At 34.6% G+C, this 12,273-nt stretch overlaps 1 protein-coding gene and 1 pseudogene across 3 annotated transcripts in view; one reads left to right on the top strand and one right to left on the bottom strand.

The window, feature by feature from the left end:
• The window catches only part of PAPOLG (poly(A) polymerase gamma), a 37,198-nt gene that overhangs the window by 7,224 nt on the left and 17,701 nt on the right, over positions 1 to 12,273 (bottom strand). For 2 of the 3 annotated variants that reach the window (XM_012764828.2, XM_012764829.2), the window contains exons 9-19: positions 8,879 to 9,017; positions 8,143 to 8,215; positions 7,230 to 7,350; positions 6,476 to 6,560; positions 6,039 to 6,092; positions 4,300 to 4,419; positions 3,616 to 3,725; positions 1,410 to 1,531; positions 995 to 1,170; positions 499 to 587; positions 200 to 420 (exon numbers count right to left, since the gene is read on the bottom strand). In XM_012764828.2, the coding sequence (XP_012620282.1) occupies positions 200 to 420; positions 499 to 587; positions 995 to 1,170; positions 1,410 to 1,531; positions 3,616 to 3,725; positions 4,300 to 4,419; positions 6,039 to 6,092; positions 6,476 to 6,560; positions 7,230 to 7,350; positions 8,143 to 8,215; positions 8,879 to 9,017 (1,310 nt within the window). The remainder of the gene's footprint in view (positions 1 to 199; positions 421 to 498; positions 588 to 994; positions 1,171 to 1,409; positions 1,532 to 3,615; positions 3,726 to 4,299; positions 4,420 to 6,038; positions 6,093 to 6,475; positions 6,561 to 7,229; positions 7,351 to 8,142; positions 8,216 to 8,878; positions 9,018 to 12,273) is intronic. The other variant, XM_076000805.1, reaches the window with a different exon arrangement.
• LOC142870208 (uncharacterized) lies at positions 11,954 to 12,070 on the top strand (annotated as a pseudogene).

The raw sequence follows: 12,273 nt of genomic DNA, 5'->3' as shown, positions 1-12,273 counted from the left end.
ATTCAAATTTTGACACATTAATATGAATTTAGGATGAGCAATTAATATTACTCCTTTAGGGTTTGGGTCAATATTCTTTCCAAACAGTCAACTCCTAGGGAACACTAACATAACTATGGAGAATTTTAAGTTTCTTTAGTAGTAAGTTAACTTAAAAAAAAAATCAACTATCAAATCACTACTAAAGTTTTAACTTTACCTTTTCTATGTCTTTCAACCTCTTAGAAGACCCATCTATGGATGGAGAATGGGATCTCTTGGGTGTAACATTCTTAGCTATGTTTGACATTCCATTCAGATGTGGTTGTCCCTGGGCAGGGTTGTGGGGTGTTGTAATTCTAGGAATGACATTTCGTCCTACTACAGTAGGAATGGTGCACACAGTTGGGGGTGATACAGCTTTTACTGTAGAGTCAACTTCTGAAAAGGAAGGAAAAGATTTTAATAACTAAATATTTATGTAGTAGAATAATTAACAATAAAAGTTTAGATACCTACTTGCACCAATGACTGGAATGGACAGCCCTTGTGCTGGTGGGACACTCTGTGGCTTCTCCACAATTATAGCAGCAGGTTCAGCACTACTCCTAATAAAAGGGTTAAATTATCATCATTAAATGATTTAAATATTACTTATTTAAAACATTCTTATTATACCATTTAGGAACACTTTCTTTAAAGTACTCCTACTTTAACATTGCATTGAAGGAAAAGAGGGAAAAAAGGCAAAGGATCCAGTGAGAATTAAGAGAAAAATTTAAGCAGAAAATTTGTATAGTTCTGTGTACTTATCTAATCCCATATGCTCATAACCCTATACCAGCTCCTATGGGATGCCCACAAATTGTTAGGTATTTCTAAATAGAAACTGACTAGCAGCTTATAAAATAAAATCTTTTAATAATTAAAAAAAAGGCATTTAGCAAAGGTATAGAAAAATTTACATTATCCTCAAATAAACAGAAGACTGAAAGGACAAATTTGAAATACAAACCTTTCCACTTCTCCGGCAGGAGGGCTATCAGGCTTAGAAGATTTGTTTGTAGACACTGGCGAACTGAAAGGTGTTCCATTATCAGTGTCTCTGGAGCTATCCAGACAATTGCAATCCAGAGATGATCTTTTGGATGGAAGTCCGCCTGAACTTCGACTGACATCAGAGAGACTTTGCTGAAAGAGGTGAAAGCTTTTAGGATTTCAAAAAGCAAACGAGAACATAAAGACTAGTTACAATTCTGAAACACATATAAGCAAATTATCTTCATTAATGAAGATGAGATTTTAGTCCTAGATTGGACTGTCGATACCATCCTTAATTCCTTAATAGGTTTGGGAGCTGTAAGAATGCAAATTTAGTCCCAGATCATTTGTCTGAATGGAACCACACAGAGTTAAGATTACAAACTCACCTTTTTCTTCTTTTGAAGAATCTCTGCAGGAAGGTAGTGATGAAGTTGTTTTTTCTTTACATGAGTTGCTTCAATTTTCATTCCCTCCTTTAGCATGTTTATATTGTTTGCTTGTCTATACACTGTAACAATGTTAATATGTTAAATGGGAAAATTCTTTCTGAACCAAGGGCTGTCTGATTTTTCTGAAATACATTTATCTTCAACATCTCCCCACACCACCACTACCACCACCTACGCTCCCACCCACACAAGCATGCATGCATGCACCTCTCTTAGAAAACAAATATTCCTAAAACATTTCTATCATGTCGCAATTCTATTCAAGAATCAACTCGTTTTACCATGTCCATATTCTAATAGTCCATATTCTCATAGTCAAAACTCATTAACAAAACAAATGTATCAGAAAAAAGTTTCATTGTTTCTGCTATTTTCCCAAAAGGCAATCTCTCCTCATAATTACTTGCCCAAGTCTAAGGTAATTCTTATACCAAATATCCAAGATGCAATTCAAGCTGTCCTCCATGAGGCTTTACTATTGTAGCTCACACTAGTCATACAATGTCAGGCATCAGAAGCCATCTACATACAAGCATGTCTTTGTAGTACAGGTAGAAAATGAGGCTCAACAGCTCTGAATACTTTGCTGGGATCATAATACATACAGCTCTAGATTCCCACTGCAGTGCTTTTCACACCTTATAAGAAAATCAGTTTTATGAACTACCACACAAATTTCTTAATATATTTTAATTGTGAATACCTAATTAGATTATAAGCCCACTGAAGCCAGAGATGGGAGGCTTGTTTTGTATAACAATTACTGTGAAATGTGGTAAATTGTTTGATTTCTTAAAGCCTCAAGTTTCCTCATCTGGAAGAGAATATTTTATAAATCTATTAATAACAGAGCTTCTCAACCTTCTTTTTTTTTTTTTTTTGAGACAGAGTCTCACTTTGTTGCCCAGGCTAGAGTGATTGCTGTGGCATCAGCCTAGCTCACAGCAACCTCAAACTCCTGGGTTCAAGCGATCCTTCTGCCTCAGCCTCCCGAGTAGCTGGGACTACAGGCACGCACCACCATACCCGGCTAATTTTTTCTATATATAGTAGTTGGCCAATTAATTTCTTTCTAATTATAGTAGAGACGAGATCTTGCTCTTGCTCAGGCTGGTTTCGAACTCCCGACCTCAAGCAATCCGCCCGCCTCAGCCTCCCAGAGTGCTAGGATTACAGGCGTGAGCTACCACGCTCAGCCTCCAACCTTCTTTTTGAAAAATTGGAGACCGAATTAGAATGGGGAAATATATATCTAATGTAATGTTGTAATTAATATTACATTAATGCAATAAAAGAATTGCTTGTTCGAGTTACACATTCTCTGGCTCCATCCTCAGAGTGTGATTTAGTGGTTCTAAGAGGAAGCACAAGAATCTGTATTTTCATGATAAATGTGAGAGCCAGTACAAAAGGATTTAGGAAATTTAGATGCGCTCAACCAAGAATATTAACAGTATGAATGTATACTATTCCAGATTACTGACAACCCCAAATTTATAACAGATATAGTAAGATATTCCAGAGAGGTGTTGTTAGAGAGCTAGCTGTGAAAGACATTCCTTTCATTTATCCTGAAACATAGTCAGCAAGTCTGTACCTACTGATACTTCACATAAAAAACATAAAAATCAAGTCATCTTTATGACTGTGACTATAAACCCCGGCTGTGTACATAAGAACACGAGCAGAGTTTGTTTCTTTCTTTTTGTTTTAAAACAAATAATATGCTCACATGGTATAAAACTCAAAAAGGGTTTAAGAGTATTCAGTGAAGTCTCTTCACCACTGTCCCCTAGAAGCTGGTTCCCTGACCTAGAAGCAACCACCTTTGTCAGTTTCTCTTAAAACTAAGTATCCTTCCAGAGATATTCTATACATTTGTAAGCAAACATATATATATTTTTTTTCTTATTTACATAAATGGTAGCGTAGCATACACATTCTTCTACAATTTTTCCCTCCACTTACTATGCTTTCAAAATTATTTGACATGCCTTTTGTTATTTAATAGCAATATGGATGTATGGCATTCACTTAACTAACTGTGGAACTTTAAAACAATATAGCCTGCCATATCCTAGGCAGATGACACTGAATTATAGCTAGAGTTGAGAACCACAGTTCTATGTTGACAAAGTCTTACCTGTATCAGTAAATGACTGTATATCATATGTCAGGTCTATGTTGACACTTTCTGCATTTTCTACTCTCCGAAAAATTATTCCGAGGAACCACATTGATACGTAATTGTTGCTATAAAGTATAAAGTAAAATTTAAGAATTTCCATTAACTTTTAAATAATTTTATAGATGCTATTTCATAACTAGAACTTGGTCTCTATGTCTCTATCTCATAAATATAGATTACAGTGGGTTGGCCAAATTCTTAAAACTGATATCCAGAACACTGGTAAGTTATCTGTGTCCTTCTAAAGAGGATTAAGTGGCTTTGAAAATGACTTGAATCTATACTTAAGGATGTTCAAATTATGATGGAGTTTTTGCTAGGGTCTGTGGGCTATCAAAGTTGTGTGTACTTATTTGTAAAGCACGGCCACTCACACTCAAACATAATGTATCACATATCCCCATCAATGGCTATTAAACAACAATCTCGCATTCTTAGGTGATAAGTAATGTTGCAAAAAAATAAAACAGACAATCTCACAATTGATCTGAGACAATGCATATGTCAAATAACATTATATAAAAAATATAATATTAAAAAACAATTATTCCATGGAGCCCTTACCCATAGAAAAAGAAAAAAGAAAAAGAAAAAAAAAAAAAAAAAACAAAACAAAAAAAAAAAAAACAATTAACTTACTCTTTATGATGTTCCTTATTTCCTGGGAATGACTGAGGATTCACATGGGCAAGTGTAATAAATTCATTCCGTTCCAAGTTTCCAACGAGTACACGAATTTTAGATTCTACTAATCCAACCCTAAAATAAACAATGGTCAAGATTTTTCTTATGATCACATTAAATTTGAAAGCTACACGCAAGTAAACCAAACAGCATGTTGGCTATGAAGCTTTACATGTTCATTTAAGAAATTCAGTCCAGTATATTAGAAACTCTGTTTAAAATACCATTCAGGTAAATGACAAGTTAATTTCTGTGTTCTCCTTTTAATTTTTTTTAGAAGATCAAATCTATTTAATGCATTTATGACTCTACAATATCCTGCCTTAGTTAAGACTATAAAATAGTCATAACTTGAGCATAAACAAAAACTGTTGGTTAATCTGGTCCTGAAATTTTTTCCACCTTCAAATCCTATATTTAAATAATGTGAACAAAAAAACTAATATTGGCACATAATTTATGACATAATCATGTTCTGATTTTCACAAATAGCAGACCTTGCATTTGAAAGAGAACTGACTAAATGCAGAGCAGATACTACTAAAATATACAGTTTCATCAGATTTCTGCAACTGCATTTTCTACCTACTTCAGCTGTATTAACTTATTAATGACTATGAATTAGAATAACTTATTCACCATGATTGTATGTGCTTCAACAGTAAATATACAAAAGTCTGAGCTATTCCAGTGTTAATGAAACGAAAGGTTAGCAAATGTTTTCTGTAAAGAGTCAGATAGTAAATATCTTAGGCTTTTGGGGCCATACAGTCTGTTACAACTTATTCAACCTTGCTGTGAAGCATGAGGCAGCCAGAGACAATATATAAACAAACAAGTATGGCTATGTTCCAACAAAACTTTATTAAAAAATAGGTGACAGACTGAATTGGGCCCAGACTGTAGTTTTCTGACCCCTGATCTAACAACTAAACATTGTTTTATTGAAAGGATTTTTGTCAGAGTCCCTTTAATTACCAGTGAAATAAGCATTAAACTCTTGAAGCAAAAATCAGACACTATTGTTGTGTTTTACTTTTCCAGAAGTTAGACCCAGGGGAAATACAGCCATCTCTGCTGGCCTAAGAGCTTCTGCCTGATTAAGCCAGGGATGTGAATATACTGAAGCCAGGAGGGGTAAATTTAGATGTACTAGAAAGAATACACTGCTCCTTGACCAAAAATATCTCCTATCTGTTGACAGAGGCTTAAAATTCTGAAACCTTTCATGCCACCATTTCCTAAATTAAAAGGATATATATAAATGTCCTGTCTTTTGAATTTTGATGGAAGAAAACGTTATAGCAAGAATGGAAAACTCAGTAAGGGGCTAGATATCAGAATCATCTACCTCTCTCAAAATTTTGCTTAAATCTGACTCTTAGCAACAAAAAGCAAAATCTTTACTTGTATCTTTATCTCATGTCACTCCTGATTCTAAAACATTACTTGATGCCACAGTTTTAACATTGATCCTCCATGGTCATATAAAACAGTCACCAATAAGATATAATATTTTATAATTTATATAATTATAATTATATTATTTATATATTAAGATATAATATTTTATATCTTAATTATATTAAGATATAATATTTTATAATTCAAACAAGTTTATAAATAGTAAAGCTCCATATAAGCATGTTACTATCACCACATAGTAGACAGAGAACTTGAAATAGAAGTCTTACCACTCTAGATGGTTTTCTTCTGTTGACGCACTAGCAGTCAATACTATATAATGTCTATGAAGAATTTTCAGCAACAATCAGGAAAAAAGAGCCAGAAAAATTGTTAGGGTCTGCTTTTCCATCATCCCTTTGTTTTTTTCCTCCCTCCCAATGAAAAAAAAGCTAATACAGGCAAATAGTTTATGAAAATTAAAATATGCTGCTTTTCACAAAACTAATGCTAGATCCTGCAATTAAAAAACAATTCACTTTCAAAAATCACTAATACTAGATTAAATATTACTAGTATAAAGAAACTCTCTTATCACTTAGGATTTCTGTTTAACCTCTATTCTCTACCTTGCTTAAGAAATATAAGTAACAGCTGTCACCTCTGATATATCAACTCTAACATTCTTCTTAAAAACACATACACACATAATACAAATTTCAAATACCTATACTTTTGAAAAAAATTTGGTGGCTCAAGTAGTTTGGACCAATCTGATTTCCCTTGAAGAATTTCATCTGTGACTGCCAGACCTAAAAAAAAAAAAAAGACTGATTTTCAAAATTGACCAGCTCTTAAATCACTATACCCCCAAATTTCAAATCCCACCAAATTCCTGAGTAACAAAATGTAAATATATTATGCTGTTTCTCAGAACACAAAAAATTAAATTCAACAAGACTAGGTTGGTTCAACTTTCGGTCTTAAAATTATCACATATGCTTTGGAAAACTAATTACTAAGGGGAAAAAAAAACATATTTGAGAGATTTTTTTTTCTTTCCTTTTTAAGAGACAGAGTCTTGCTCTGTTGCTCAGGCTGGAGCACAGGGCTATGATCATCACTCACTGTACCCTCAAACTCCTAGGCTCAAGCAATCCTCCTGCCTCAGCTTCCTGAGTAGCTGAGACTACAGGCAGATGCCACCACACCCAGCTAATTTTTTTCATGTTTTTACAGACGAGGTCTTGCTATGTTGCCCAGACAGCATCGAACTCCTAGCCTCAAGCGATCCTCCTGCCACAGCCTCCTGAGTCACTAGGATTCCAGACATGAGCCACCTTGCCTGGCTAAAAGCATTTTTAGTAATAATAGGTGTTATATAACATAACTGCCAATTTACAGCTGCATTAGAGAATAAAATTGTTGTCAACCAAAAACTTGTGGGAATATGTAAAGGACAATAGGGCCAACATGTTTACCTTGTTTAAATTCTTCTACCATTACTGTTCGAGTTGATGTGGACACATTATACGTAGAATTCTGTTGTGGGTAGGCAGGGGTGATTATGGGCATGAGATGATACCTATCTGATGGATTTACCTGTGAAATTAGAAGCAGAATAATTGATCTATTCTCCTATTTCAGTTGTCCTCACTTCATTTCCCCAAAAGTCTGAAGAATATGAAATATAAATTTAATACTACATTTCCTCAATTCTAACACATACACTTCCTCTCCTCCACTACACTTATTTCTAAACTCAGATGTGTCTGATAGTCAAAGTCAATGGAAACTACACAGAAGTTTATTTTTCCTCAGAAAAGCTGTTAAATTGATGGTGCATCTTATAAACAATGATCTTTTATAATAGAATCAAGTAAATACAGTATCATAACCGCAAAATGCATTATCTGGTCCAGTGGTTCTCAATCCTTTTTCTGCACTTACTACTCAATGGATGACTTCCCCTTGGTTACCCAGAGGAATGAACACACACTCTAAAAACAAATTAAAATGCAAGGCAGGTGAAAATTATGCTATCTTAGAATCATGAATCTGCTTTAAATTGTACCACAAAGTAAATCTTTCATATACTTCAGTACTTTATTAGTAGTAACTAATTACTTGTGAGATAGTTTTTCACAATGGATAACATTGTGGTTGATATGCCCACTTGTCTTATATGGGGAATTTTTAATGACATAACATTTGGATTAGCATTAGTGATCCAAATCATCTGCACCAAAAAACACAGCAGAGGGAGGAAAAGGACTATAGTTACACAGAACGAAGATCAGCAGGGACCAGAGGAATTATCTCTAACTAGATTGTAATTCAGAAAAACATCCTTTTCCTAAAAGGTTTAAGGAAATTTCATAATAAATCACATACCCGAGGATCCCAGACAGGCAAATTCAAATTGCTTTCTTCTGGTTGCTTCAGCAGCACAGGGTTTGGCCATTCCCTAACACGAATAAAACAAATTAATTCACATACTATATGAAACTTTAAAATCATTAGATTATTCCAACCTTCATACAGTTCAATATTGAACTTCATAAAACTTCATACAGTTCAATATTTAAAAAGACAGGGTTTCTGTATTAAAAAAGAAAAGGAAGGGAAGAAAAGCAAGGGAAGACAACACATAATGGAAAGCCTACTTATTTTAATGTAGTGTTCTCTGAAAGGGCAAGTATTACTTTGCCTATTAGCTATAACTAATTTACACTGGAGTCTTTCTCTTCCTGCTCATTTGCTTTCATGGGTTTAATTTAGATAATTTAATAACAGCAATAGCTAACATTTACTGAAAATACTAATAAATGTGGTAGCTATGATTATCATCTCCATTTTACAGATAAGGAGAGCTTACCCTCTACATAGCTAGTAATTTGCAGAGCCAAATCTATTGTAACTATTTTTCTAAGTTAAAGACCCACATTTACAGATCCCTGAAAATGTGCCATCTAGATGTCACTCCATTGACTCAAATTTAATATGTTTTGAATTTTTAATTTAAAAAAGGATATAAAACAACAGAAAAGGTCTATGCATAGCTCTTAAAACTTCCAAACAAATTTACACATTGGCAGAAGTTAGTGAAAGTACACATATCAATACTTACCACTTGGAAAAAACTAAAAAGAACTTATGAACTAAAGTAGAGGCTGCTGCATTTGGATATAATTGGCAAGTTCTTGCAACCAGCATTGCCCAGGAGACACCACCAAGGAATCCCAGCATGTTGGAATAAATACCACGTCCTAGAAAATCAATGTTTGTTAATTATTGTTAGGACCTACTATCTGTAACATTTAACAGGATAACTTCATTCTTAAGACTTTTGCTTAGAACTTTTTCCCTATAAACACAACATTAAAACTGATAAGCAGACCTTCATATTAGGCCAACAGTCTATCAGTAAACCATAAGGTGCTTATCTTACCCCTTTACTTTGCCCTCTAATACAGACACTTCAGTTCTCTGCCTCAGTTTCAACTGCTCAACGGAACTCCACTGATAATACATTGAAACCCTCCATCTTTCAATATTTAAGATTGAGAGAGAAATGAAAGGAAGGAGGAAAGATATCTGGAAAATTTACAAGTAGGAAGGAACATTTCACTAGTAATCACATTCATGGGTATTTTAAAATCAAGCGTAAAGTTAGGGACTAACTTCAGTATTTCACAGAATTTGGCTCTCCCTCCAATGAAGTAGGATGCACCATTTGATATTACTCATTTCTCATGACTGTTTCTTATAGCCAACTATTTTTTGTCTAAGTGAGAAAGAAAAAAACTACAAAATACCAATTTTCTGGTATGTTAAATATGAAAAATATACACCTAAGAGTTGATAAAACATGGTATTTAATCTGTAAGGAAAAACAAATTGTGTTATCTCTTCACACAAATTACTTTATCTGAACTATATAAGATACTTGAGCCCATGGACAAATTCTACGTAAGGTCTTTTTAGACCTATACTGTCCAATATGGTGGCCACAAGCCACATGTAGCTATTTAGTTCTTTTTATTTGTAAACGCTTTATTGAGATATAATTCACATACCGTAAAATGTATCCACTTAAAGTATACAATTCAATGGTTTTTAGTATATTCAGAGTTGTGCAACCAACACCATCAATTCTAGAGCATTTTTATCACCCCAAAAAGAAACCTTTAACTGCCATTCCTCCTCCCAGCCCTAAGCAACCCCTAATCTATTATATTTTCTGCCTCTACAGATTTGCCTATTACGGACATTTCATATGAATGGAATCATATAATATGTGGTCTTTTATGAGTGGCTTCTTTCATTTAACATAATGGTTTCATGGTTCATATATATTGTGACATGTATCAGTCATTCTTTTATTGCCAAATAATATTCTACCCATTTATCAGCTTATGGAAACGCAGATGTTTACATTTTTTGGCTATTATGAAGTATGGTGCTATGAACATTTGTGTGCAAGTTTTTGTGTGACCATGTTTACACTTTCTTGGACACTGTATGATTTTAAATTTACAGAAATAAAATTTTAAAACTCCAGTTCTTCAGCTGCACATCAAGTGCTCCAAGGCCACATGTTTACGGTATTTCACAATGAACATAGAAAACATTTCCATAATCCCAGAAAGTTTTATTGGAGAATGTTGTTTTAGACTATGTAAAATCTGGTGCCAGAAGTACAGCACTACTTAAATGTAAAAGCATATCTTGTTTATTGTGCTTTGCTTTGTTGCATTTTGCAGATACTGCTTTTACAAATTGAAAGTGTGTGGCAATGCTGTGTGGAGCAAGTGTATCAACATTTTTCCAACAGCATGGTGCTCACTTCATGTCCTGTTTCGGTAATTCTCTCAATATTTCAAATTTTTTCATTATTTTATCTGTTTTGGTGATCTGTGGTCAGTGATCTTTGATGTTACAATTGTAATTGTTTTGGGCTACCAAGAACTGCACCCATATAAGATGGGAACTTAGTTGAAAAATGCTGTGTGTGTTCTGCCTGCTCCACCAATTGGCCAGTCCCCTGTCTCTCTCCCTCTCTTCGGTCTCTCTATTTCCTGACACAATAATGTTGAAATTAGGCCAATTAATAACCCTACAAGAAACTCTAAGTGTTCAAGTGAAAGAGTGGTGCATCTCTTTAAATCCAAAGCTAGAAATGATAAAGCTTAGTGAAGAAGGCGTGTGGAAAGCCAAGAGGCTGAAAGCAAGGACCTTTACACCAAATAGCCAAATTGTGAATGCCAAGGAAAAGTTCTCAAAAGAAATTAAAACTGCTACTAGAGTGAACACAACAAATAATAAGCTAAAACAGACTTATTGCTGATACGAGAAAATGTTAGTGGTCTGGATAGAAAATCAAGCCAGCCACAACATTCCCTGAAGCAAAAGCCTAATCCAGAGCAAGGCCTTAAGTCTCTTCAATTCTATGAAGGGTAAGGAAGGTACAGAAGAAATCTGAAGCTAGCAGAGGCTGGTTCATGAGGTTTAAGGAAAGAAACCATCTCCCTAACAATATAAGTGCAAAAAGTACAGCAGCAAGCGCTGATGTAGAAGCTATAGCAAGTTATACAGAACATCTAGCTAAGAGATCATTGATTCATGTGGCTACACTAAACAACAGATTTTCAGTGTAGATGAACAGCCTTATACTGGAAGAATATGCCTCTAGGACTTTCATAGCTGGAGAGGTGAAGTCAATGCCTGGCCTTGAAGAACAAACTGAATCTCTTATTAGAGGCTAATGCAGCTGATAACTTTACGTTGAAGTCAATGCTCATTTACCATTACCACCTTAAGAATTATGCTAAATCTATTCTGCCTGTGCTCTAGAAATGGAACAATAAAGCCTGGAGAACAGAACATCTATTTACAGCATGATTTACTGAGTATTTTAAGCCAACTGTTGAGATCTACTGCTCAGAAAAAGATTCCTTTCAAAATATGACTGCTCAATGCACCTAGTCACCCAAGAACTCTGATGAAAATACACACGGTGATTAAAGTTGTTTTCATGTCTGCTAACACAATATCCATCCTGTAGCCTGTAGATCAAGGAGTAATTTTGACATTCAAGTCTTATCACTTAAGATATCTATTTCATAAGGCTATAGCTGCCATACATGGTGATTCCTCTGATGGATCTGGGCAAAATCAATTGGAGAACTTCTAGAAAGGATTAGTCTACGGCCATACTGCCCTGAAAGCGCCCGACTGTCTGATCTCAGAAGCTAACCAGGGTTGGGCCTGGTTAGTACTTGGATGGGAGACTGCCTAGAAATACGGGGTGCTGTAGGCTATTACATTAAAAAAAAAAAACAAAGAAAAAGAAAAGAAAAAAAAAGAGAGAGATAAAAAGAACTCACCATCTCTATTTGTTTTGTTTTGGGGTTTTTGCTTTATTTTCGTCTTCTTTTGTGTGTGTGTTTTTTTCTTTTTCTTTTTTTTTTTTTTAAGACAGTCTTGCTCTATCACCCAGGCTAGAGTGCAATGGTATCATCA

Source organism: Microcebus murinus, chromosome 3 (assembly GCF_040939455.1).
Source record: "Microcebus murinus isolate Inina chromosome 3, M.murinus_Inina_mat1.0, whole genome shotgun sequence".
NCBI lineage: Eukaryota > Metazoa > Chordata > Mammalia > Primates > Cheirogaleidae > Microcebus > Microcebus murinus.
Note: the sequence above shows the minus strand (reverse complement) of the source record. Positions and strands in the feature narration are given on the sequence as shown.